This window comes from Amyelois transitella, chromosome 11, assembly GCF_032362555.1.
Source record: "Amyelois transitella isolate CPQ chromosome 11, ilAmyTran1.1, whole genome shotgun sequence".
Taxonomy (NCBI): domain Eukaryota; kingdom Metazoa; phylum Arthropoda; class Insecta; order Lepidoptera; family Pyralidae; genus Amyelois; species Amyelois transitella.
In genome coordinates this window covers 5,999,027-6,024,979 of record NC_083514.1, presented here as the reverse complement: position 1 = coordinate 6,024,979, position 25,953 = coordinate 5,999,027, and the positions used below count along the sequence as shown (strand labels likewise).

The window sequence follows — 25,953 nt, the reverse complement described above, 5'->3', positions numbered from 1 at the left end:
CGCTGATGACGCCAGTATAACCTGATCGTCGGCATAGAGCAGACATTTGACGAGTAACTCATTCATCCTTAATCCACTTTTAGACTCTTTCAAATCTGTCAAACAGCTATCCATAAATAGGTTGAACAGCCACGGTGACGCAACACATCCTTGCCTAACGCCTTTCTCAATCTTAAACCACTCAGTGTGCGCTCCGTTTATCCTGACACAAGCACTCGAATCCTCATATAAGGATTTCAGTGCTCGTATTAAGAGACTGCTCACCCCATGCATAGAAAGTGCTGACCACAATTCATTCCTCTCAACTCTGTCATAGGCCTTTTCCAGATCTACGAATGTGCAATAGACTTTTTGACTCTTGGCCAAAAACTTTTCGGCTATGCACCGCAAGGAAAAGACCTGATCAGTACATCCCATTCCCTTTCGAAATCCCGCTTGAGCATCCCATATTTTGTCATCAGTTTCATTCCTGACTCTATTAATCAATACCTTAGCATACAATTTGCCGACGACGCTAAGCAGGCTTATACCACGATAATTTTTGCAGTCCAGCTGTGACCCTTTTCCTTTGTAAAGTGGCACGATAACAGCCTTACACCAATCTTTTGGTACTCGGCCGCTTCTCCAACACAAATTGAAAAGGCAGTACAACTGACTAGCTACTACGCCTTTTCCTGCTTTAAGCATCTCGACCGACACTCTATCACACCCAGCAGCCTTTCCCGCTTTCATACTCTTAAGTGCTTCCACAATTTCGAACATTTCAATTTCGCCTTCCATCTCATTCTCTTTTTCTTCGCTATAGCAGAAATCTTTCTTATTTCCTTCCTTTTTTTCAAATAAACTTTCAAAATAGTCCTTCCATATCTTTAGTACACATTCTTCTCCTTTCACAACGCTACCATCCTGGCATCTGATCCTAGTCAGTTTAATTAGTAATATCATGAAATATTTGACATTGCCTTTCCTTTGTTAGTGCTTACGTCTTGTTGCCATCTCCTATAGCATAACGCACCACGTAACTATTTTTAACATAATTTTTGGTACACGCGATTCGGGAAAATAAGGACAAGTTAAAGGTATTAATTTTTATACGAAATGAGTAAGAGCATTGGTTATACTGGGAAAAGCATTGGCTATAGGTACTGTTTATGTGCACAGTCGCACATTGATCGACGCGATTCTTTTTTTTATGCGTAATTTTGTTAGACGAAATTTTTGTAGAACATCAAGACCACCAAAATACCATTTGAATAGAGCATATCCAAAACATATTCATTGGAAACAATTCAAACATACATTAACAATCTAAGTTTTATTCTTAATAGAAACCACTCATGATTGCGCCAGCTAAAACAATTTCCAATAATTTCCAGTGGAAAACAAGCTTGCAAATAAAAGGGGCCGACAAAGGAATTGAAGATACAAAGAGAAAAACTAATTTCAGAGATTTGCTGGTTCGTGGCGCCTTTCATCCGTGACTTAAGGCTCCTTCAGAAATCACATTAAGGTAGTTGAGCCCGGCCGCTCGGAACTACATCGGAATAAATCTAAATCACGAGGACTCGCCGGCGGATCTCCGTGATCCGGCCCGCGGCTCGGCCTGTGTTGACATCACTAAGGCCGACGAAAAATTACGTCTTACTAAGATACTGTTACTGTCGACCCACTTCTCAAGATTTGCTTATCAACTTCAAGCTGGCCCTTTGGCGCTTATGATAAATCTATTTCTATGGTTTAATCTGTTATCATTATATTATCATTTAAACATGACTTTATCATGAGAATATAATAAATCCGTAGAGTAGAGAGCCCCAGACGTATCTTGATCAAATCAGGGATCCTAGTGAAAAGACAGGTCAAAAATTTCAGAAACCGACGAGCTTGAATGAAAAGAGCTATGAATGTTGATAAAGCGAAAGAATTATGCAGGCATCGTTGAAATTAGAATGCTGTTGTCTCTGCCTCTCTCACTCTCAGAGGGGTGCCTGGGAAAGAAGCGTGATTTCATGTATGTGCTTTTTTTACTGTTTACTATGTAACGTAGACTAAATCCAAATTACTGAGAATTAATTTTCGGGGAACCTTGTAGTAATGCGATATTCAGGATTACCTAGAAATTTGTATCACCTGCTTATCTTAGTAAACATGGAATAGAATAATGTTAATAGTGTAAAATTATTGAGAGTGAAGCCTCCAAGCATTTTTTTAGTTTAAATTATGACCGCTTCTTTTTCGTAGATTTCGTAAAAGGGGAAAAGGGGCATAAGCATTTTCTCCTAGTGCGCCAAGTCTTTATGTCACCTGACTAACCTACTCTCGGATCGTGAATATGTAAATCTATACATATACGAGTAAAAATATTTTGTCTGTAAATTTAGTATTTTTGACTGAAATGAATAGAGGGACACTTGGAATGAATAATAGAATAGATGGCAAATATATTTTTTTTAATTCCTTGTCTGTCTTTCTGTCTGTATGTATAATCACGATTATCTCCGAAAGTACTGAACCGATTTACTTAAAACTTTCACCAATTGCTATGTTTTAACTCAGAAAAACATTTAAAGTTTTTTCAACAAAATCGGTTTTACTAAAAAAATGTTATCGACATTTGAATGAACGCAAGGCATGAGTTTGCCTGCAAATGAGTTACGAAATTTAAAATTCAAAGTCATTTATCATTGAACGACAGCATTTTATCTATAACATATAAATATAAGTGAAAATGTGTTTGATAATATCCTGGTTTTGCCGCACATAACATGCGTAATTCTCACGTAAAAAGATTTTTGGTTTGTTAGTCTACTGGTTTAGTCTACCGTGTGGTTCCTTTTTTAGGCGATAGGCGAGCAACCTATCACTATTTGAATCTCAATTCTATCATCAAGCCAAATAGCTGAACATGGCCATTCAGTCTTTTCAAGCCTGTTGGCTCTGTCTATCCCGCAAGGGATATAGACGTGACCATATGTATGTATGTAGTTTACTTTAATTTTGACACCACCGCAACGGCCTCGATGGTCCAGTGGTTGGCGCGTGAGACTGTGAAGTTGACGGTCCAAGTTCGAGCCCCAACAAAAACAAGATATTTCTTTACTAAAATTATTTTTTTACTGAAACGAAATTTAATATTTTGATTGAAACGGACAAAGAATTGTTTTTTTACATGTTTTGTCCGTCTGTCTGTATCTGACTGTATGATTAAGATTCAACTCGAAATTTACGCGGACGAAGTCACAGGCAACAGCTAGTCCACAATAAAGCAAAAGAAATATGCAGGAATCGTGGCAAATGGAAAAATGTAGTCGCTGCCCACCCCTCCGGGAATGAGGCGTGATTATATGTATGTAAAATAAAAATGCGAGAAACGTCCTTCACTCATGCTCTAAATTCAAGTAAAATGCGAGGTGAGTTGATATAAAATTGGTTGGCGGCGCCTTCCTTCTCAAATGACGTTAAGATTTGACACGAGCGCCACATTGCAACCCAATTACTCCACGGAGCGTACGGTTTACACGGCGCACTTTATACGAGATAACTTTATACTTATATACTGATTTTACGAATAAACTTTTTGAGACTCATCTTTCGATGTTTTTATAATAATTTCTTTAACATGTAATCTCTGCCTACCTCTTCGGGAATAAAGCATGATTTAATGAAGGTAAATATAATTTCAAGTAAATAAAATAATACCTATAAATTTGGCATGGTAAAAGCGCCTACAATTGCGAAAAGACTGAGATGCCAACTTCGGCTGGATGGCTTAGAGCTGGAATTGAGATCGATATAGTGAGGTTGCTATCATCTAAAAGAAGAACATAAATCACGTCTACATCCCAGCCATTACGAGGCAGACAGAATCAACAGTCTTGAAAATACCTGTTCTGATATTTCAGTCAAATAGAAAAATATCAAATTTATATTTTTTTAAACTTCATTGCACAAAATACAAATGTATAGCACAATTGGCGGACTTAATGCTTGAAGCATTATTTACCAGCGTCAACCATTGGGTCTGACAGAGAACTTTATGTGGGGTCAGATAAATTTACTACTAGGTTTTAAATTTTTTGTGAAATTCAATTTTAATAAACAGGTTTTATACTGATTCAAAAATAATTCTCGTCAGGCTACATATATTTTAACTATTTTCGGAATAATTTCTTGTAAACAGGATAAGTTAACGAAATTATTGTTAGTGAAAGTCAAACTCCTACGTCGATACTTTACAAATTGACTTATCAGCCCACATTGTTGTTGAGATATTTTAATTGCATAATTATAAAGGTTACACATTGTTTTTCTCACACGTAGGTGAAGTGTATAGGTATCATTTCAAGTATTATGTACTCATAGTAATATAATCCGTTTGTAAAAAAAAGTATAGCACATAGCAGTTTATTAAACTAATATTATGAATAGATTTTGTTCATTGTAGAAAACTTCCAAACTATTTAATCTATTGCAAGTGCAAAAACTAGCATTTGAATAAAATTTACAATGGCAAACTAATCCTAAGACAGGATTTCTTCTAGCCAACCAAACCGACCAAATTTAAAATGGTCATAAATATGTCATTCACACGTAATAATAATATAAATTTCTATTTATTTTGTAGTCCTATAACAAAGTGATCTAACAGTATACATACAGTGCCTATATAGCTATAAATATCGTGCTTACTGCTACCGCTGTGAATGCTAGCGCTACGAATATCGTAGCTAACTGGATGCGGCCGTGTAGCAAAGTGTAATGTGTGTCTACGAATGCCGGCGTAGTACCGCTGTGGCTGCGTAGCACAGAACTACGGATATCGTAGCATACTGTTACGAATCCATAGATTAGCGGTGTTAATGTTTATTTAATTGTACATTACTTTAATTTCCAAACCCAACCAATATTATAAATGCGAAAGTGAGTTTCTTTGTTTATTACCTCCCCACGGATTATCTACCAAATAAATCTTCTAGAAATATCACGTATAATTAAGAGTCTGGAGATGGACATAGGGTTCCTGGGTTCATACCGGTAAAAACTATAGCTCCCGTAGGAATTGCGGAAGTCCTGTATTTTTTGTAGGTGACGATTAATTCATTGCTTTTGGTAGGTGGTGCTAATTTCGTTGCATTTTTGTAGATGGCGAAAAATTTGTTGCTCATTGTAGATGGTGATATAAACGCGGGTGAATCTGCGGGTAAAACCTAGTAACTCATATATTGTCCGAATCTTTTGATTGTTTTAATGTCTTAAGATAATTCGCAAAGGGAACTTTAAAAAAACCCCCGGAACCAGCGTCCAGTGGACATTCTTAAAGCGAGTGCAAGATGATACGATTGAGGTAGATATGTTGCTAGCAAATCGTCTAAAAGAAGAACAAATTGTAAGCATTTCTTTTTATGGTGTTTTGTTTAAAACGTGTTTTTTCCACTAGTGTAGTATATGGAAGTTGTAAAACGACAATGCTCAACTACGTTAGAATCAAGAAAAAAACATGTTTTTTATGGCATACACAAAAAAATAAAAATCGGTTAGCAATCTTTCATTAACAAAATCTCAATTCTATTAAAAAGTCAACCAGCCGAAAGCTGTTTTCTTATCTTGCTACTATTAATTCCATCTACAAAAAATGTAAAAGATATGAAGTGGACTAGTAGGAAGCATACTGTGTTGTTAGCAGCCCGCGTCCGCATAACGTGTCGCGTCACATTGTTCCGTCGAGGAGCGCTTTGTTCGCGGCCGACGACAACACGACAATTACAAGCGGGAAACAAGCCGGTCTACTTGTTTACATTGCTTCTAGTTAAAGTTTTAACAACCCCAAATAACATTTCGTAATTTATTTTGCTATTCCTTAGCTTACAGATTCATCTTGTACATTTTGCATGCTGGTCTAGTAACGAAGATAAAATACAGCAGGATCAAACTGCTACTTTTCTTGTGCAGTTTATAAAAGACAATCAAGTTAAATGCCATCAGTTAGCAATCCTTCACTATACATATATACATACATATGACGTCTATATCCCTTGCGGGGCAGACAGAGTCAACAGTCTTGAAAAGACTGAATGGCCACGTTCAACTATTTGGCTTAATGATAGAACTGAGACCCTTCACTATTTAAATCTCAATTCCATTATTAATCCATCCAGCTAACGTGTAATTCTTATCTATGCTATTAGTTCAGTCTACCCTGCAAGGGATAAGGTGTGATTACATTATATAAAAATATATAATGCACAAGTAGGAAGCAGGTGCAGTAAGCAGCCCGCTTCCACATTACATGTCAAAATGTTGTAATCTATATATATAAAACTCTTCCGTTACTGAGTGACTGACTGACAGACAACGCACAGTCGAAACTACTGGTCGTAGACAGCTGAAATTTGGAATGTAGGTTCCTTGGGATATGTAGGGGAGCACTAAGAAAGGATTTTTGGAAATTCAATCCCCAAGGGGGGGAAAAGGGGTAAAAACGTTTCTATGAAAAATCTTATTCCATGGGTTTATAAACTTGAAACTTGGCATGAACACGTACATAGGCAAGTAAATATGTTTGACATTATAAGTTTTTTCAAACTACCCTCCAATCGTGATTTAGGGGGTGCGATTGGGTGACTGATTTATTAACGCACAGCCGAAACCGCTCGGTATAGGAGTCTGAGATTTTGAACAGAGGTTCCTTTAGTAACATAAGTGAGCACTAAGAAGGGATTTTTGAAATGTCAACCCCCAAGGGGGGGAAACGGGATAAACTGAGCCGGGGCTGCGGGAAAGTTCTAACGAGATACCGTGGCCCCGGAACGCAAAGGGCAACTGAAGGACTGGGTTTTAGTCAGTAAAAGTCTGACACTCCCTTCCGTTCCACCCAGAGCGGGAGAGGTCATTTGATGATTTCCCATCCTTAAAAAAAAAGACTTTGTATGACAACTTTCAGTCGTCTCTTTAACATACATAATAACATACATAATTATGTACATACATGCATAACATTAATAACATCACGCCTTTAAATCCCTATTTTGTGTTAACACTACCCATACAAACAGCTAAAAGGAAACAAGTGAAGAGACGAAATTTGTCCGCATCCATTTTCACCTAAATTCTTAACGTTAATGAGATTTACTTTTTATTATCAGGTCAACCTAATAGCCTCACATGTACGTATAACTTCGTAAGAATTTTCTTTCAACTCCTAACCGTTGAGGAGTTGTACCTTCCATCATCAGCTCATTCACATGGGATGATTACTATCAGACGCAAATACTTAAACAGAAGGAAATCCTGTAAGGCCTCTTCGTCCTATAAATCCTGTTTTTTTTTTCTTTTGAGACGATGATTTTGTCTCGCTTTACTTTTTCTATATAGATTTGTATGTATAAAGAGGAACAATCTATTTTTTTACATGTTTGTTTGTTTACACATGTAATCGATAAACTCCGAAACTACTGAATCGATTTCAAACATTCACCATTAGAAAGCTACATCATCCCTGAGTAACACAGGCTATATTTAATTCCAGTTGTAACAAGATTTCAGCCTGTGGATGAAAAAGCCCTGTCGAGATCATTAAAAAACGCTATATATAACCGAATTACACGTGGGCGAAGCCGCGGGCGGAAAGCTAGTCTATATATATAAAAGAAAGTCGTGTTAGTTACACCACTTAAAACTCAAGAACAGCAGAACAGATTTGGCTGAAAAATAGTAGGGAGGTAGCTTAGAGCCAGGAGACGGACATAAGATACTTTTTATCCTGTTCGACAGCGTTCCCGTGTGACTTGACATGAAACGTCAGTCACTATAAAACGTGGTATAACAAAAAAGAATCAGACTTGGAATAACAAAACGCAAATGACAGCTATGTAATTGACGTAAATTCAAATAAATCCTACTAATCCTACTACTATTATAAAGGCGAAAGTTTGTGAGTATGTCAGTATGGATTTTTGTTACTTTTTCACGCAAAAACTACTGAACCGATTATGATGAAATTTGATATGTAGGTAGCTGAAGACCCAGAATAATATATAAGCTACTTTTTATCCCGGAGTTCCCGCGGGATTGATAGGGTTTCCATGCGGACGAAGTCGCGGGCGGCCTCTAGTTACTTATAAACACTAAAAACAAAATGACGTCAAACAAGAAACAAACAGTGATATATCATGTATTTTTAAAAGAAACTTTAATTTTAAGTCATTTTTTTCAAACCACGCGATATAGAATAAAGGAATATGGTCTGGCTTTTTGAGACCAGATTACATTTGCAGTGGCAAGCAAAAATTCTCAAGAACACAGCATATTAGGCCGGGCCTGGGGTCGGTATAGCCCCACTAAGCCTTTCATCAGCGTGGGCTCGCCGCAATCGCATAAATTTGCCCATTCCGTACACATCCAGCCATACCCCGATCTTAACCCTTAACGCTCTAAGTATTAAATACGTAAAGGATCTTACAACCGCTGAGGAATATAGAATCACGTGGCCGCAATTACGCCTCGTTAGAACAGGATAATTAAGAGTTTATGTAGGTAACTGTAATTAATACCTAGAAATCTTTACTAATGTATACATAGAAAATAGTGGATATGATTTACTAATACCCGAAGGAATTGAAATTGTGTATCAACGGACCTGCTCAAAGGTGCCATTTTTTCCATTTCGAAGTATAAAAATCCTAAAACTAAAGTATTGATTTACTAAATCAGAATCTTTCCCGAATTAATTATTTTGTAATAATAATATCGTTGAGTACTTACTCAAAAAGGAAACCGAAATATTTTTTAACCTTTAGAGAAGTTCAAATGGTAAACTTTAAAAGCATTCGTTGCCTTTGTAGATATAAGTCGTAGCGTGGGTATAGCTATTTCAATTTTAAATTTAATGATCTCGCTAGTTCGCTTTACATTAGAATGTGCCAACGACAATTCCGCCCTCTAATTAGATATTCATGCATTTCATATGATATTTAGCCGCAGTTGATGATTGCATTGCTTTGAAATCTAAAAGCGGATTTGGAATACCATTAAATTCCTAGAACGTAGATATTTAGCATTTAAACGTGAATTTGTGAATAACGCGAGGGTGAGGCCTGCATAAATAAATACTTCGTTGCATACGGGGCGATGATGCAAATTGAAAAAGTTTTAGCAAAGTTGAAAATGAACAGAATTAATTACAAACTGGGAGCTTGTTTCCAGCACAGAGGTAAAGTAAGTAAACTCAACGTACTTTTCTAACTACTATATTCCATAAAAAGTGTTTCTAATCAGAGAAGTACATTTTACACATAATCATTTATAAGAATACAAAGTTTTATCACGATGTTGATGTTAGGGTTAAACACGTTCACGATCACGCTACATACATATGTGACAATACCGATATTTTTAACAGGCATTGAACACAAAGTAAATTATTTTTCAATAGGCGTATTCTCAGTCTCGGGTATTCAATCGAACATTTCGGTCTCATGGCAAAATATACGTCAAATTAATATTAAATTGCTTTGGAATAGCAGGGATAAAAATCAATACTCTCGCTGAGTTTTATTATTAGATTCAATTGTATAGAATTACAATATCAATTAAGCTCAACTTCCAATTAGAAAGGATTTATACATAGCTATTAATAGCAAGATAATACGACGGAAAATTGTGTATTTTGGTTCAAATATTACGTACAATTCGCAGAAATCTTAATTACATTCCCTCATTATTGTGTACGTAACAAGAAGAGATATTGTTACTTTTGCCAAAAAATGAACATTTATTTGACTAAAATCTAAACGCTGCTATCTAAGATATATGTTAGCAGATTAACTAAATCTCACAATTTAACTATGTAGTAAAAGAATTTTAAAATCTAAACTCTACACGCTTACTTAGTTACCTAAGAAATTAAGGTATATATATCAGTACATTACTTATCGCTAAATAATGATTCGATGTAGGTTTTGCAGCGCTATCTGAAACCAATCTGCCTTGGAAATTATAGCCACAGTAGTTATAACTACATTCGCTATCTCATTGTCTCTTGCGACATCCTCTATAAAATAAATAGTGATCATACGAGTATTCTAAAAAGTACACGGCTAGAAATATTTCTTTTCTATAGTAAATCATAAGTAGGATTACATACAGACATATTATCACGAATATATCCCTTGCGAGGTAAACAGAGCACATATAGTCTCAAAAACACAGCAGGCCACGTTCAGTTGTTTGGCTTAATGATAGAATTAAGATTCAAATAGTGACAGGTTGCTAGTCCATCGCCTTGAAGAAGACTCCTAAGTTTATATGCCTATCCCTTAGTCGCCTTTTACGACATCCGTGATAAAGATATTGCGTGGTCCTATTATTTTCCTATTGGTGCCGGGAACCACGCGGCAATAAATAGGATTCTACGTTACAATAAAACTTGTGCTTAATTTTCTTAACTTTAAAAATATATTTTATACTATTATTTTTACTTAGGTACTAACTTTTTATTTTATACACAACATGTGCAGTTATATGCATATGTATGTATAAACTAGAATTTTCCATAAGTTTTCAGAGTTAACACAGAAACTTCTTTCCAACAAATTGAAAAGAGCTTTCGATAAATGGTTGCTACAGATTTTATTTAACTTTCTAACAACTTTGCAGCGTTGCATTAAGCTCTGTTTGCTTAATCAGATAAGCTAAGGCTTATGAGAATTTTCAAAAGTTACTCTTTCGTGATCTCGTCATTAATAAATGAAATTTGTATTTGAAATACAATGGATATTTTTCTTCACTATTTTCGTATGTCACAAAGAATTTATTTTAATGTGACAAAACGGACGGGGTTTGCGAAATTAAAAAGTTTTCGGGACCGCAAAAACGTAATTATAACTTTTCAGCTTATTAAACATTGCTTATGAAAAACGATTAAAGTGCTTGTTGAATGTCTGTAGGGCGTTGACGTCAGAAGTTGATAAGGGTTAGATTTGGAATATTATTTCGGATCGGTACTTACAGCTTAGGTAATAAGATTGAAGGAGACACATATTTGCCATCTCAGTAGGGGTCGACAGGGCACGCAATATGTTTACAGTAACCGTTTGCTCGTTTTGAGTTCTAATAAATTGCCGATGGGCGATTGAGTTCTTAATCGAGAATCCCCACTCTGTCGTAGGCAGTTTAATTTCTAGTTCATGGAAACCTCAATCAAATGAAGTTCTATAAACTCAGTGAAAGCCAGCAACATTTTAATTGAACTGTTTCAACGACGGTTTCATAAGTTGAGGGTTTCCACTTTGTTCTAAAATAGAGTTTTGATTATGTTCCTAGTAACAGTTAATAATTTGATTGCCTATACGTAAAATTTGTGTATCTTAATAGTCAAAATCTAGAAGTCTACCTCTACGAGTATTGATAAAAGCACACTTTAGTAATAAAATTGACGTGTGTAATTCCGCCTGAACTTCAAAAATTTTGGAAAAAAGGTTTTAGTAAAATCATGTTTTTTTATATTTTTTTTATTATTACTGCGTATGAACACCCGTGACACTCCAGGTATTATAGATTGACCTTGAACTACAATTATTTATATGTTAGATCGGTAATGGTAGTAATAGTTCGATTTGAGCAATTATGTCATTAAATAAAACTGTTTCGCGTTAAGATCTATGTATGATTTCTAAATAATACAGCGTTATTGTATTGATTCGGTATTACGTACATGCATCTTTTCCTTACTCCTTACGCGATAGACAGAGCCAACAGTCTCGAATAAACCAATGCCACGTTGAACTGGATGTCTTTTAATAAATAAATATATACGGGACAAATTACACATATTGAGTTAGCCTCGAAGTAAGTTCGAGACTTGTGTTACGAGATACTAACACAACGATACTATATTTCATAATACATACTTATATAGATAAACATCCAAGACCCAGGCCAAGCAGAAAAAGTTCTTTTCTCATCATGCCCTGGCCGGGATTCGAACCCGGGACCTCCGGTGTCACAGAGAAGCGTACTACCGCTGCGCCACAGAGGCCGCCACGAGGCGTTTTAATGACGGGATTGAGATTAAAATAATATTAAGTAACATAGTGTCTTTGTGAAAATACTACTATTACCAAACGGCTATGGAATAAATATATGTATAAAAACACAATTCTACATTTTTTAGCGTGATATAAATAGCGTCGATAGTGCCATGTTACGGTGTTACGGGGATTTAATTTTTTGCTGTCATTTCATAACTTCGTATGAGCATAATTGTACTTTCATCCCTATTTCGTTAAATTAATGCGAAGAGGCGACTTTTTTTGCAATTCGTTGCCCGTTCATCTCACCTTAGACATGAATTAGCATTTAAAAAGGAAAAAATATGCATAAAACATTTATTTAGCGGCGGCGTGCCGTTCATTTCAGCGGTTTGTTTTCGCTCAGTGCTGGGAAACGAACTCAAATTGATTTTAACGACGTATAGGCTATAGAGCACGATAAACAGTTTTTGTATGCGTTGTTTTATCAATATCAATCAATATGTAAATATACAGTAGAAACAATAAATGTATATTGAAGGATGAGATGAAGCAATAGTAGAAGCAATAGGTTTGTTCAAATCTGTACAATAGCTGTACGGATTATGATGAAACTTTTTTGTTATTTAACTACTAGCTGTGCCTGCGACTTCGTCCGAGTGGAATATTTATTATAGGCATCGTTGAAGCCCTCAAGGATGAATAATTTTCCCCGTTTTTTTTTCACATTTTCCATAATTTCTTCGCTCCTTACAGTTGTAGCGTGATGTTATATAGCCTAAAGCCTTCCTCGATAAATGGTCTATTCAACGCAAAAAGAATTTTTCAATTCGAACCAGTAGTTCCTAAACAAACTCTTCAGCTTTATAATATTAGTATAGATTATGCGTGTTCAACATATACAACACAACACATTTCCTTAATTACTAATACACAGCTTAATTTATGCCAATTTTATATACAAGACCGTTGCAAACAGAAATAAAAGAGCTTGAAAATATCGCGAAAACGGAATTTCAAGAAAATAAAGAAGATGGGTGGGTATTTCAGCTAAAGGAGTTTTCATTCCAAAGAGTCGCTTTAACAGGCACGCTTTGATAAAACTGCACCTTTATGCACTCGCTGTGTTATTTATACGTCAGTGACCTATATAATGTACTCTGGACTTAACATAAGTAATATAAAAATTACCTTAATGATTTTCACCATTTAGACGCTAATTGAACTGATATTGGTGTGAGGTCCATGAAACTACATCGAAAGTTATCCTGCTTTTTGATAGCGAATATCAAGCTAATTTAAGTATGTACATGATATTACATACCATAAAAGTAAAGAACGCTAGCGACTCGACTCGACTCCTCGCGAAAGAAGAATTTTCTCTTTTAAATCTTCCGACCCAGCGGTTTCAGTTTCCTCTTATACCTATATAAAGGTTTAAAGTACTTGTGTTACATGTCAGTGGTGTATGTATATATGTTTGTGTGCGCTAACAGAACGGTGGAAGTGGGCCGCGGCCAGGTGCAGCCGCTTTCATTGGCCATACACCCCGAGTGCTGCCCTCTTACGTGAACAGTTTTGACAAACTACATTATTTGTTAGTCTTTAAACAAATTGTTTCTTAAAAGACTTTTTAATTTGGGTGGTACAATTTATACATTCACATTAAAGTATTTTATTTAGATCAATTTTGACTTGTATCGATATTTCATAATTCAGTGGAGAATTGAAAAATATACCTCCCGTACTGTCTGCATGCAAAGAACGTATCTTAAAAACAAAAATAAATGCTTATTGACGGCCAACAAATAAATCTCAAAGAGGAAAACTTTATAAAGCCTAAAAGCTTTGAAATTCATGGAATAAACGCTCAAACGTAAAATTTATTAATAACACGGCCCGGCGGCAGCTGGGACGAGAGCTACGAGTAAGCTACGATACAGTGCTACGAATTGGCTACGGTGCTACGAAACTACGGCTGGGCTACGAAAAAAGTACACGGAGCTACGTTCATAATCCTTTGCGTACTTTTATTAAATTTAACACGGGTATTTTGCTCATTCAGTTCAACAATAAAGAGGAACTTATAAACTGGAACAGCGAGAGCTACGATGCTACGAGTGGCCCACGAATGAAATACGAGGCGCTACAGAGAACCATTTTCTATATGTTAACTATTTCCCCCATTAACATCACCGGGAGAGTGATGGTGTGGTCATATTCAAAAATGTCAGAGAACCACACGGCACTAAGGAACTATCTTCTGATTTAAATGCAAACGCAAACAACAGTAGAGAAATTGAAAGGAAACAAGCACAAAGCCGTAGGCACGGCAGTGTTTCACACGCGATATGCAAACACACGAAACCTCGAAATATTGTTTTGACGAAAAGAAAGACGTTTCCGCTCGGCGGAGCGTAAATTCAGCGCTAGTGAGCGTTCTGCAGCTAGCGATTAGGGTGGTGTCACATTGTCTATGGAAATGTTATTTATCCTATCCTACTACTATTATAAAGGCGAAAGTTTGTATGGATGTTTGTTACTCTTTCACGCAAAAACTACTGAACCGATTACAATGAAATTTGGTATGTAGGTAGCTGAAGACCCAGAATAACACATAGGCTATTCTATTTTTATCCCAGAGTTCCCGCGGGATTGATAGGGTTTCCATGCGGACGAAGTCGCGGGCGGCCTCTAGTACATACATATAATCACGACCATCTCTTCCACCTTTCCTTAATCGCGTTTTACGATATACATGAATTTTATTTATACTTTAATCGAGCTTGGGTTTCCTAAACATCTTTAAGTATGAATAATGACACAAGATCATTGTATGTTTAAATCTTATACTTTAAATCAAAATTATTAGATTGACTATTAATGTTGATTTCAAGTGTATGAATTGTATTTGTATGTGTATACACTAAACTAAATATGTTGTGTATTATCTTTAGAGAATCTTCTTTCTTATTTTCTGTTTAAATAAAAGTAGCCGTAGAATGTGCCTGACATCTATTCATGCACAGGTGTGTTAATTAAAATAATTATGGATCTACAACAAAAGTTTTTCAATAGTCACGGGTAAGTAGGTATATACTTATTTTAAACTGTAATTCCATTGTAAATTTGAATTAATCTAAAATTTTGTTGAATGCAGGAGTTACCTACACAAAGATGGCTTTAAAGTAAGTTCTACAGGACAAAATTATAATTACTTTTTTCTCGTAAAAATTAACTGAAAAGAATTTTATTACATTAAATATGTTAAGAAATGAAAAAGTTTTGAGGCACGGCTGCTCTTCAATTTGGCTCGAGGGCCGACCGCACAGAGAATTTTAATTAAAGCGTAGCAATGACGGAATCAAATCACCGGTTCGAGTAAAGTGCCCAACGCGACTTTCCAATTATTTTAAAATGAACTCTATATCGGTGTCTACGTGACCTATTGATTGATACAACACTGATACCAAATCGAAAAGCCATACCCGTTAATGGGTTGGCTTAATGAAAATGGCAGTGGTTTCCGACGAATACCTACTTAATATTTACATATGAGTGTATTGATTACTTTAAAAGCTTTCGCAGCGTAAATAACAACTTACCTTCTTCATAAAGGACATAACGTTAGTGGGCAGCATGGTGGCGCTTCGTCAGTGGTCTGCACTTACACGTACACTCACATCACTACACTGCACTAGTCACTACACACGCCGCTCGCTTCAGTCGGGTATTAGTACGCTTCCTCCGAAACAAGACATTTCAACGCTTTAGCACTGAACTACAGAAAACCCCCACAGCACAGTCCGCAGTTAATCTGTAACAAAGGAAAAGTAACTAAATTTCAATTTTAATTGGAGAAACAGCTTGAACAAAAATAGCCATGTATCGCACCGCCGGGGGTGGGCTCGACCGCCCCGCTTCGATCGCCGGGAGAGAATGATGGAGCTTCGTACTCATAAGCATTCAACAGGTCTCTACTTTGTTCATTTGGCTTTAAGTCTTTGTAGATAGTGTTAATATTTAAGAGGTGTACTCGTATACGGCAGATTGTATCTCAAAATCTTTAAAAGTAATTATATACGGAAACTAATAAAACATTTAAATACTAAGACTCTTTACTATATGAGGTAAACTGAAGACCTAGCTGGACGACGTGAAGACGCCAAGGCGACATCGCCTTACACGAACCAATTAATTTTAATGAATTAGGATACGAAGAACCGGTCAAGGTAAACAGAAATGTCGGTAAGCAGTCCCCGGGCTACGAAGCATAACGATTGGGTGCGACTGGGAACACGCATAAATAGGAAAGGGAAGTAGGAAAGAGAGAGACAGATTTTTTTATATTGGACATAGGTAATTTTTATGCTGTAAGTATATGGAGTTTTAGTTCCTGTATCAGTAGGTACACAGTATTTTTCACATCTCTGTGAAGACCTCCAGGTTCTTCCTACCTATGTTTCTAACAAATTTCAACTCAATCTGTTGGTTCGCTAAAAAGTGAAACAAAATCACAAACTCCATCAATATCAATACAAATCAATTTAAGTATTTGACATAAATACATGTAAAATGTTCGTAATAACGAACATTTAGGTTTTTTGGTTTTAGGTTTAATTGGAATAATGTTTTGTACTAGTTTTGACCAGGTAATAAAAACTGGTTAAACCTGGTAACCTAGGCAAAATAAGTTCAGAGGTTTCGAGTCCGCGTTGATAAATAGATAGGTACATAAGTAACTTATTAATTTCGTTTACGTGCGTTATATGCATGTGTAATGTTCACATATGTAACAAAATCCCTATGCGATCCGAAAAGTGCATTTAAGTTCGTGAGGGCTTAACCTTTCAATATATTCAAGACTGTTGGCTATGTTTTCCCCGCGAGGGATAAAGACGTGATAATATATGTACGTAAGTTTCTAAGGGACACGTAATTAACCATATTTTTTACGGGGAATTTCTTTCTACTTATTCTATGGCGAGAAACCGGTTATATTGAACCTTAAGCGGCTTCCCAAAATGACCTTCGCGAGTCGATTAGGGATTTTTGTATAGGTATTAGGCTGTATTTTTTTTCTGTCCTACTATTTAATATAGAAACATAACGTATATCACGTCTAAATCCCTTGCGGGGAAGACAGACCCAACAGTCATTTAAAGACTGTAGGGCCACATTCAGCTATGTATTTGGCTTAATGGTAGAATTGATATTCAAATTGTGACAGGCTACTATCCCATCGCCTCAAAAGAGGAATCCCAAGTATATAAATCTATCCCTTAGTCGCCTTTTAAGACAACCATGGAAAGAGATGTAGTGGTCCTATTCCTACTTTCTATCGGTCCTATTAGTACCGGGAACCACATCGCACATATCAGCATTTTATATGAAAACATCTATTTAATAAATTAAAGAGTTTTGTAAGTCTGGTTGCTTTGTTACATAATTATTCCGATTTCTTTATGGTTTCTACAAATTTTATTTAAGTTTCTAACAACTTTTCAGCGCTCAGCTCTTTGCTTAATTAATTAATTTTATTTAATTAAGCAAATTTATCTTATTTATTGTATATGTACAGGAAAATAAGTAGATAATCAGTAATATTTGTACCTACCTCCGCGGTCTAGACGTTTGCCTAGTAACTCGGGTTTCATTAGTTTGCATCCCGAAGGAATCTTATCTCTTTGTAAAGTAGCTTCCAGTCTGCTAGAGTTTTATCCCGGGGGAGAATACGAGATTAGTCTTATGACCACTACCCAACAGTCGAGAAATCAGATAATTGATAAAGAAACACACCTAAAAACAAATAAGAAGTTACCACTTAGGTATATTGCTGATTATTCATTCTCACGCACATTTTCATTTATCACAAAACCCAATATCGCGAAGTCCTTTTTCTAACATAAAAGATACAGACTACAGACTTTACTCTCCTATTATTTTATAGTGCTTTGTTTTGTTTAATTTAACATCAGCCTAATTAATACTAACTAACTACTAACGATAACAATACAAAGATATAGGTATAAAGTTATTCACTTACTTATTATAGGTAGGTACATAACATAAAATCACTGAGATCAGGCGACCGCCGCTTCATGTAAAACCTGCCTTTCACAATGAAAGATCATGGTCAAAAGGCTCACTCGGGATGCTCTACAGAGAGATGAAGATGTTACCGCGCCAGGAGGAAGAACTTATTCATACAAAGCATAAATTCATAGTAATTGGAATTATTGTTCCGAATTCTATGCACAAAGTGCACCGAACACCTGAAGATTGCTTGTAGGTACTCTAGATTCTAGACCAAATCGATAGCCAACTCACTCGCACGACGCTCCCACTATAGTAAGTAGGTATACCTACTCGTTATGTCTGGCTTATCAAATGGGAGATTCTCGACGTAATATACTTATAATTTGGTACTAAATTACCTATTTAAATAGTGTTTGGTAAATAATTTTATCATTAATGGTAAAAGCCCACAAAAATTAACAGGTCCATCTAGTCGTCCTTCTCCAAATGCGATTTATCTATGTAAACCAAATAGATATACCTAATAAACTTAAATTCCCAATTTTTTCGTTTCCGTGGGAATTTCCACAATAAGTAGCCTGAAGCTTCAACGTACGCTTAAGGTTTTGCCTTGCCAAATACCATCAAGAACGATACCGCAGGTTTTGAGTTTATTAGTAACAAACAAAATCCCATCTTTTACAATAAGTACCTATTGGTGGATAATAATAATTTAACAATGTCATATCTTACGTACGACAGGGACATTTCAAAAGACCTAAAAAATTAAATCATGAAGATGTAGGTTTCTCCGACACCTAGGTTGGTTGGTAGTAACTACTTTGCTACTTTCTTATTTACTATAATTTGGGTAATAAAGTTCATTTAGCTTGTTGGACGCGAACAAAGCCTGCCGGCGGAAAATTATATAAATATTTTGCCGGGACATTGAGTCCTATATTAAATCCCGTGGGTAAGTCGATTATAGCTGCTATCTCGAGGCGGCTATGCTGGATTACCGCGGATAATTGGAGCCCGCGCCTCGAGATTGTCTTGTTACGATACCCAGGCCTACCAAAAATATGAGGCCTCGCTAAACTATATTAAAAATATAAAAGAAAATGTAAAATGTCTTCTAGGCGATGGGCTTCGAAAAAAGTTCAGTAGATAACGTGAAAATAGATTTGTGATTATCATAAATTTGAAAATTACCTATACCAGAATTCTTTTGGCTAATCATAGAATTAATTGCTAAACTCGGTCTATGTTGAGAAAGATAAGTCTTGTAATTTAAGTATCAAATCATTAACCAAGTAGATAAACATACCTACAGATATACATAGGTTCAGGTCAAACTGAGAACCGCCATTTCTAAATCGGTTGATTACATAGTTAAAATCCTCAATTTAAATTAATTAGATATCATTTAATTTATAAGTCGTAAACAACGATATAATTTTCTTCCTCCAAATTGAAATCACTACTGTCACACATCAATTGTCAATCAAAGTGAAGAAATTGACGCGCTTAGCCAATAGCAGCGAAGAATCTAACTCACGATTACAAAAAAATCATGGATTGGAGCATAAATACAATCTCCGACTCTTTGGAGCCGCGGTTCCCCAGGCTTAACACCTAGCCTTGCGGAAGATCTTCCCTTAGGTGTTTGGGTCGAGCACGAATCACCGCTACATTGGTGGAAAGATTTTTGTTTCTTCTGAAACGTTCTGTCAAGTTCCAGCACATTCAAGAAACAAAACGAAACGGATGTCCATTGACTACATAACAAAAAGATTAAGAGATTGGTCCAAGTTACAAGCGATGAGCTCTATTATGTCTGTCTCGGAAAAAGTGGATAAAATTGATGAGATTTGGCGAGTAGGTGAAGGAGTTCCACCATTTTGGCCCGAAGAGCCGAACTTATGGTTTGCCAAATTAGTATGTCAGTTCGAACTCTCGAAGATTACTACTGATGGAACTAAATTCAGTTACTTGGTGGCACAACTTATCATCGATCATCAAATTAAACTTCATAAACAAAAACACAAATTTGTAATGCAACATATTTATTTATATTTACCATGTTTGTCAATGTTTTAAACGCATACAGGAATAAAACCAATGATACTGAGTAACTTACATTATTTGAGAAAAACCTATAAAGACAAATTGTTTGGCTCCCCTCTCAACTCTAATTTAGATTAAGCATTAAACTTTTACTAATTTTCAACCTAAATTAATAACATTATATCACAATATAAAATAACCTCAAGAGATGATGTACCTATCGATTTGTATTGCCTTATTGGGTCTTTGGCAATAGTCATTCATATAATGCATTACCGCATTGAAAAAATGTTGCACCAGAAAAATCTTCCCCACATTTTTTAAAAGTTATGTTGTATCACTCATTAATCTTATTCATTCATAAGCATATAATTTCATTCATTCAAAGGTAATCCATAGAATCAGCAGTATGTATATGTCAAATTTTTTTTTGTATGATCAAAGTGTTTAACTTCCATAAATAACTACTTTTTTGAAACCCAAAGGAAAAGTATTATGTATGCATATAATTATTTTTGACAACAGAGCTGAAAATGCTTTACACTAAATATATAAAGGTCAGTTGCAAATTGGCCACTAAGACATATAGCACAAAAAACATTTATTTTTTACACTCATAACTTAACTGTACCAAATTTATAAGGCAAATGCTAATATTGTTCTCACTTTCAGACAGACACACAGTGCCGTTGCCTGTATTCACTAGTAACAAACCAGATTGAAATCTGTTTTTGTTTTTATCTCGACTTTTCAATATGAAGATAATTTAAAATAAATAATTTGAATGTATGATTAGTATTTTTTAGTCATAACTATTATTATGTATTTATTACAGATTCTTCAATTTTCATATAATTGGCCTTCAAGATAGACATGTTAATAATTCAAAAAGGATTTATAAACCATTATTATGATTTTAAAGTACCAGTACATAAAAGCAAATAGTCAATAAAGTATTTTCAGGCACTTGTATGAAAATACCTAGTATACTTTTAATTTATATCTGCAAAAATATTTACTTCACAAAACACATTTGGACAAAGCTTCGTTTAAGATTAATTGGTTTTATAAAGGAACAATAAAAAGTTTATAGATTGTACATATTTTGTACTAATTTTACATTGCTAAGACAAGATGATATTAATTTGTTTATACAATTTTTTGGAAAAGATAAGTCTACTGTTGAAAGTTGATAAGGTCAAAAAAAGGTTTATAGAATTATCAGACAGAATTTGTCATACAAGACAGAAAAAAATAATAAATGTATGTTTTATATGTTCATTCTTAAGTATGTTTATAAATTTCCAAACAATTCAGATTTGTTATGGCACAAAATATAATTGGTATGCAATGTAAGTACCACAAATGATACAAATTAGATTAATAATGCAATAATCATATGATGGGCTGCCAATATATTATATGCTGTGTGTTTAAGTTGAAAATTGAGGTAAAGTTCAGATATTGTTCTAATATGAACCTATTTAGAATTATAATAAGTACAGAAAATCAAACAAATATAAAGTATTAATATTAATATACAAAACAAACTATAACCAAAATTATATATGTAATTAAAAATATTATGGTATTTCTGGTAGTTAAATTTCCTGTAGCGATTTTAGGTCCAATAAATTTAAATACAATCTTTTAAAGAATATTATCAATCAGGGTATCAGGATCCAGATTTCCTAACAACCTGTTAAGAATACTTTGCTGAGGCTGCCGAGAGATAGTGAGATATAGTTTTTACCCAAGAAAGCTTAAATCAAATTTTGATAAAAAATTAAATTGATAATGTGTTAAGACGTTGTGTTTTAAATTTATCAGTCAATATTTTCCAATGTAAATTGGAGGTAGAAACATAAATCGATTTGTGTTTTTTACTAGCTGTTCCTACTGGATTTAAGCTCCAAGTTTTTGGTTAAGTTAACAGGAAACATGGTACAATCAGAAAAAAGAGACAATATGCAGCTTTATCTTTTGATATTAAATTACATACTAGTTGAAAAACACTACCTATCTGTACTACCATCACCATTTTTGGTCTTCCTAAAATTTTATATGTGAAACATACAAGCCATCAATCTGGAAGTTACTTAATTAGTAAGAGATAAAGATGTGAATGTGTGTATGCAACATAGGACAATGACTTTAACCAGATAATCTTAGTGCCAACAAAGAGTAAAAGACTAATCAATCTAATCACATTCTACTAAAACAGCACATATAAATGAAAAGCATTTAATGCAATTTAAATTATTATATACAAAAAGAAAATGGGTTACATTTGCAAGAAATTTTTTTCTCAATATTTCAAACAAATTAAGGATCAAAAATCTATTTTCACACCATTGCCTTTCTTTATTGCAACTTAACATTTTTTTATTATTATTTTTGTTTAAATCAGTTCGTACCAAGTGAAATTTCATCCGCCAGTACAAATAATGACAAAACTATGAGATTAAATTGCTAAACAATTTATAAACTCTATCCTATTTAGTCCTAAATTAGGTTAAAGTCAATGATGTCAAGTATACTTAAGATTTTGATACAACATTCTTCCCATATGTTTTTTCTCTTTTGTTAATCAAATACATTCAGCAATAGACATAACAAGTAACACCATTACTCAAAATACACACATGTCTATTATTTATTAGGAAAAATATTTCACCATTCCGCATCGCCATTGGCTTTCTGGAAGACAAAGTCCTTTCCAGCCAGATTCATTATTCCATCTTTTAAGTAAAACTTCCATTTATTACGACTGCGAGTGATCTTATCATATTGGCAAACCACAACATTATCAGTGTCAAACATATCACCAGGTTCTTCATCAGAAACATCATCCCCAGAGTTTAAGGGCTCCTCCTCGGCACCACCGATTTCATCTCGTTCCTCTTCTTCTTCCTCTGCACGTTCCTCAGCAGACTCCTCATTCTCATCATCGTCATCAGCACCATCGTCTGATGCATCACCCATATTTGAGCCTTCATCATCAGATGAATCTAATGCACCATCCAAAGAGAATGGTGCAGCACCACTACGACCTCCGCCACCACCATCAAATTCATTCTGCTGACTTGCTAGTGCAGAGTTAATGTGCTGCTGGAGTAGAGTAGCTGCTAGTGGTTGTGGCAAACTTATTGTTGCATTGATGATTGGTCCAGTGAGCACTTGGTGTAGTTTATTACCATTTAATGCAGATGCTGGAATTTGAATGGTGAACGAGCGAGGCTGTGAGCCAGGTACACCTGGTTGTGCAGGCAATGTCAACTGGACGGGAACCTTATTATTTGGGTCAAGTACATGATGTGGATGTGCCCCTGCTATATTTGAAGATGGAGCACCATGTTCGACACTAGTATTTTGGTGACTTGAGCTTTGTGCCATAGTATTATCAACAGACCTTTTTGGTAAAATAAAAGTGTTACCATTCATCTTTTGGAAGTTTTGCAAAACAGCAGGTGGTGGTGGCATAGAAACCTCGGGGGCCGGCGGGTCCATAGCGCCACTAGCTTTCAGTTTAGTTTTCCATAATTGTTTCAATTCTTGCAGGACCTGCTCGTCCACTCCATCGTCTAAGAAACAGTCGCGAACTCCGGCTATAACATCGTCTACCACTGTATTGTATAGTTTCACTACAGTAGTCTGGCTCGCCGTCATGTTGATTACGTGAAATATTTGGCAATTTAACCAGAAACTGTTAATCACTGAAACCACCAACCACTGTTCGTCCTAGTGGTCCAATTCACGTAAATACGATTGTTCTAACGAGAAGTGCGTATTTTACTTTCCTGTTCACATCTCCACTCAATGTCAAGTAACAAACACTTGGAGATTAAATAGCCATTAACAGGACAAATAGTAGGCAATATCCTTACTTGCAATGTTATTCACAATGTTTAACTTCATGTCCGCCTCATAATTATCTGCTTCTATTCCACGAAATGAAAATAATTAACATAAATTTTGACAATTACAATAAAACATAACCTACAAACAAAAAGAAGAGAATTTGCCAGATAACAAAAATTGTCTTTGGTTCGGCGGCACATTGATAAAACGACGCATGCGCGAAACTAGCGCCGCCACCGCCTTCGCCACGCCAAAACCCCTCTGCACCTACCCCGCCACACGTTTTACCTTCTAGTCGATTAATATTAATACTCGGTATAAAATGTAGTTATTTTGAGTGCTGTGATCCCGCAGCTTTACCCGCGTGACTTTAGCGAAATCTAGACAAAGCAACGAAATTAACGCCATCTACAAGGCGGTTAAAAGCTAAATAGTTTTGCATGTGATATTAAAAAAGAAATCTTCAGTAGATTACTCGTGAAGTATCTGTAAATTAATAATATTAGTTGGGATTTCGCATTCGCATAATTATTCGTTGGATGAGATATGTAAACGAGTAACCGAACACCTAGTTGCGTCGTATGTGACTGGTACCGTGAAAGAAGGCGTTCACAAGTAAATTAGTTTAATGGTTCATTATGTTAGTTAGTATTCGTTATATGAGTAGAAAACTCGTGAAGTATCAGTAAATTAATAATATTAGTTGGGATTTCGCATTCGCATAATTATTCGTTGGATGAGATATGTGAACGAGTAACCGAACACCTAGTTGCGTTGTATGTGACTGGTACCGTGAAAGAAGGCGTTCACAAGTAAATTAGTTTAATGTTTCATGACCATGACCATGATGGATAAACCGTTTGTTCATTCAACTCCCATCCCTATTGGGGACCTAACCGAACCGACGTGACAAGCTTAAGACTTAGGAGTCTTTGGTTATAGTATAAAAATACCACAGATTTAAAAGTATAATAAGTAAGGCATAAGCGCCACGATCACGAGGAAGAGGAAGGGATTTGGCGACAGAGATTTTTTATGAAACAAATTGAGTTTGTACTTATAGGAAACGTATGTAGAAAAATGACAAGGAGACGTGGTCATAGTTAAGACTTATGAGTCTTAACTAAGAATTAAAATATAATATCTGGGCCCGAGAGCAAGTAATCAGTCTTTTCAAGACTGTTGGCTCTGTCTATCCCGCAAGGGATATAGACGTGACGTATGTATGTATCTTTTTATATTTTAATCAAACAGAAAGATTTGCTGTAGCCAAGCATTAAAGAAATTGAATTGAACAAATTTGTAGCGGGAGCGATAATTCGACTCGACTGCCACCAAAGGGAAGATCTTCCGCCAGGCTAGGTGTTATGCCTAGGGAACCGCGGCTCCGACGATTCTAAGTCGCAGGTTGTATATATGCTCCAATCCGTGAAACCTTTGCTTGCATGATTAAGGTTTTTCACTGTTTATTACTGATAGCATTGCGTGATTCTATTTTTTTCAATTCATGCTTATTAGGTAGTGTACAATAAGTTTGTGGCGACATCTCTACAATACACAAGTCAACAACCAATCACGCAACGCTATCAGTCGAAAACAGCGAAAAGTTAGAAATAGGTGTTAGTGTTACATAACCAGAAAACCAACTCTATAGATAGACTTAGTTTTCACACATACACTTTCACGTCTTTACGTATACTCTTTCTTAGAACAAAAGGTGTAACAATTAAATTTTATACTATTGTCAAAGCAGAGTTCAATTCAAAAGAATCTAAGTCTATTTTGACACACAGAATCAATATGATTAAAAACAAAAAATCTCCATTAATGAATTTTACAGCCCCTTTTACATTTTAATAGTTTCTTTTGTTCATTTTATTAAGCAGATCATTCAGATGTATCAGGATTTTAATATACTAACCTTCGAAAATTTTACATTTAAGTTTGAAGTCCCTAAATGGCTAAGCTCTCGCTTGTTCAC

At 35.4% G+C, this 25,953-nt stretch overlaps 2 protein-coding genes across 2 annotated transcripts in view; both read right to left on the bottom strand.

Annotated features, from left to right (window-relative positions):
• Nucleotides 1–25,953, bottom strand: part of LOC106134901 (regulating synaptic membrane exocytosis protein 1) — a 103,622-nt gene that overhangs the window by 28,219 nt on the left and 49,450 nt on the right. The window contains exon 3 of the mRNA XM_060946478.1: nt 15,632–15,843. Within this exon, the coding sequence (XP_060802461.1) occupies nt 15,632–15,667 (36 nt within the window). The 5' untranslated portion in view covers nt 15,668–15,843. The remainder of the gene's footprint in view (nt 1–15,631; nt 15,844–25,953) is intronic.
• On the bottom strand, nt 20,094–24,129 carry LOC106135170 (transcription initiation factor IIA subunit 1). The gene has a single exon (XM_013335399.2). It carries the CDS (start codon nt 23,778–23,780, stop codon nt 22,785–22,787), a length of 996 nt encoding a protein of 331 aa, XP_013190853.1. The 5' UTR covers nt 23,781–24,129; the 3' UTR covers nt 20,094–22,784.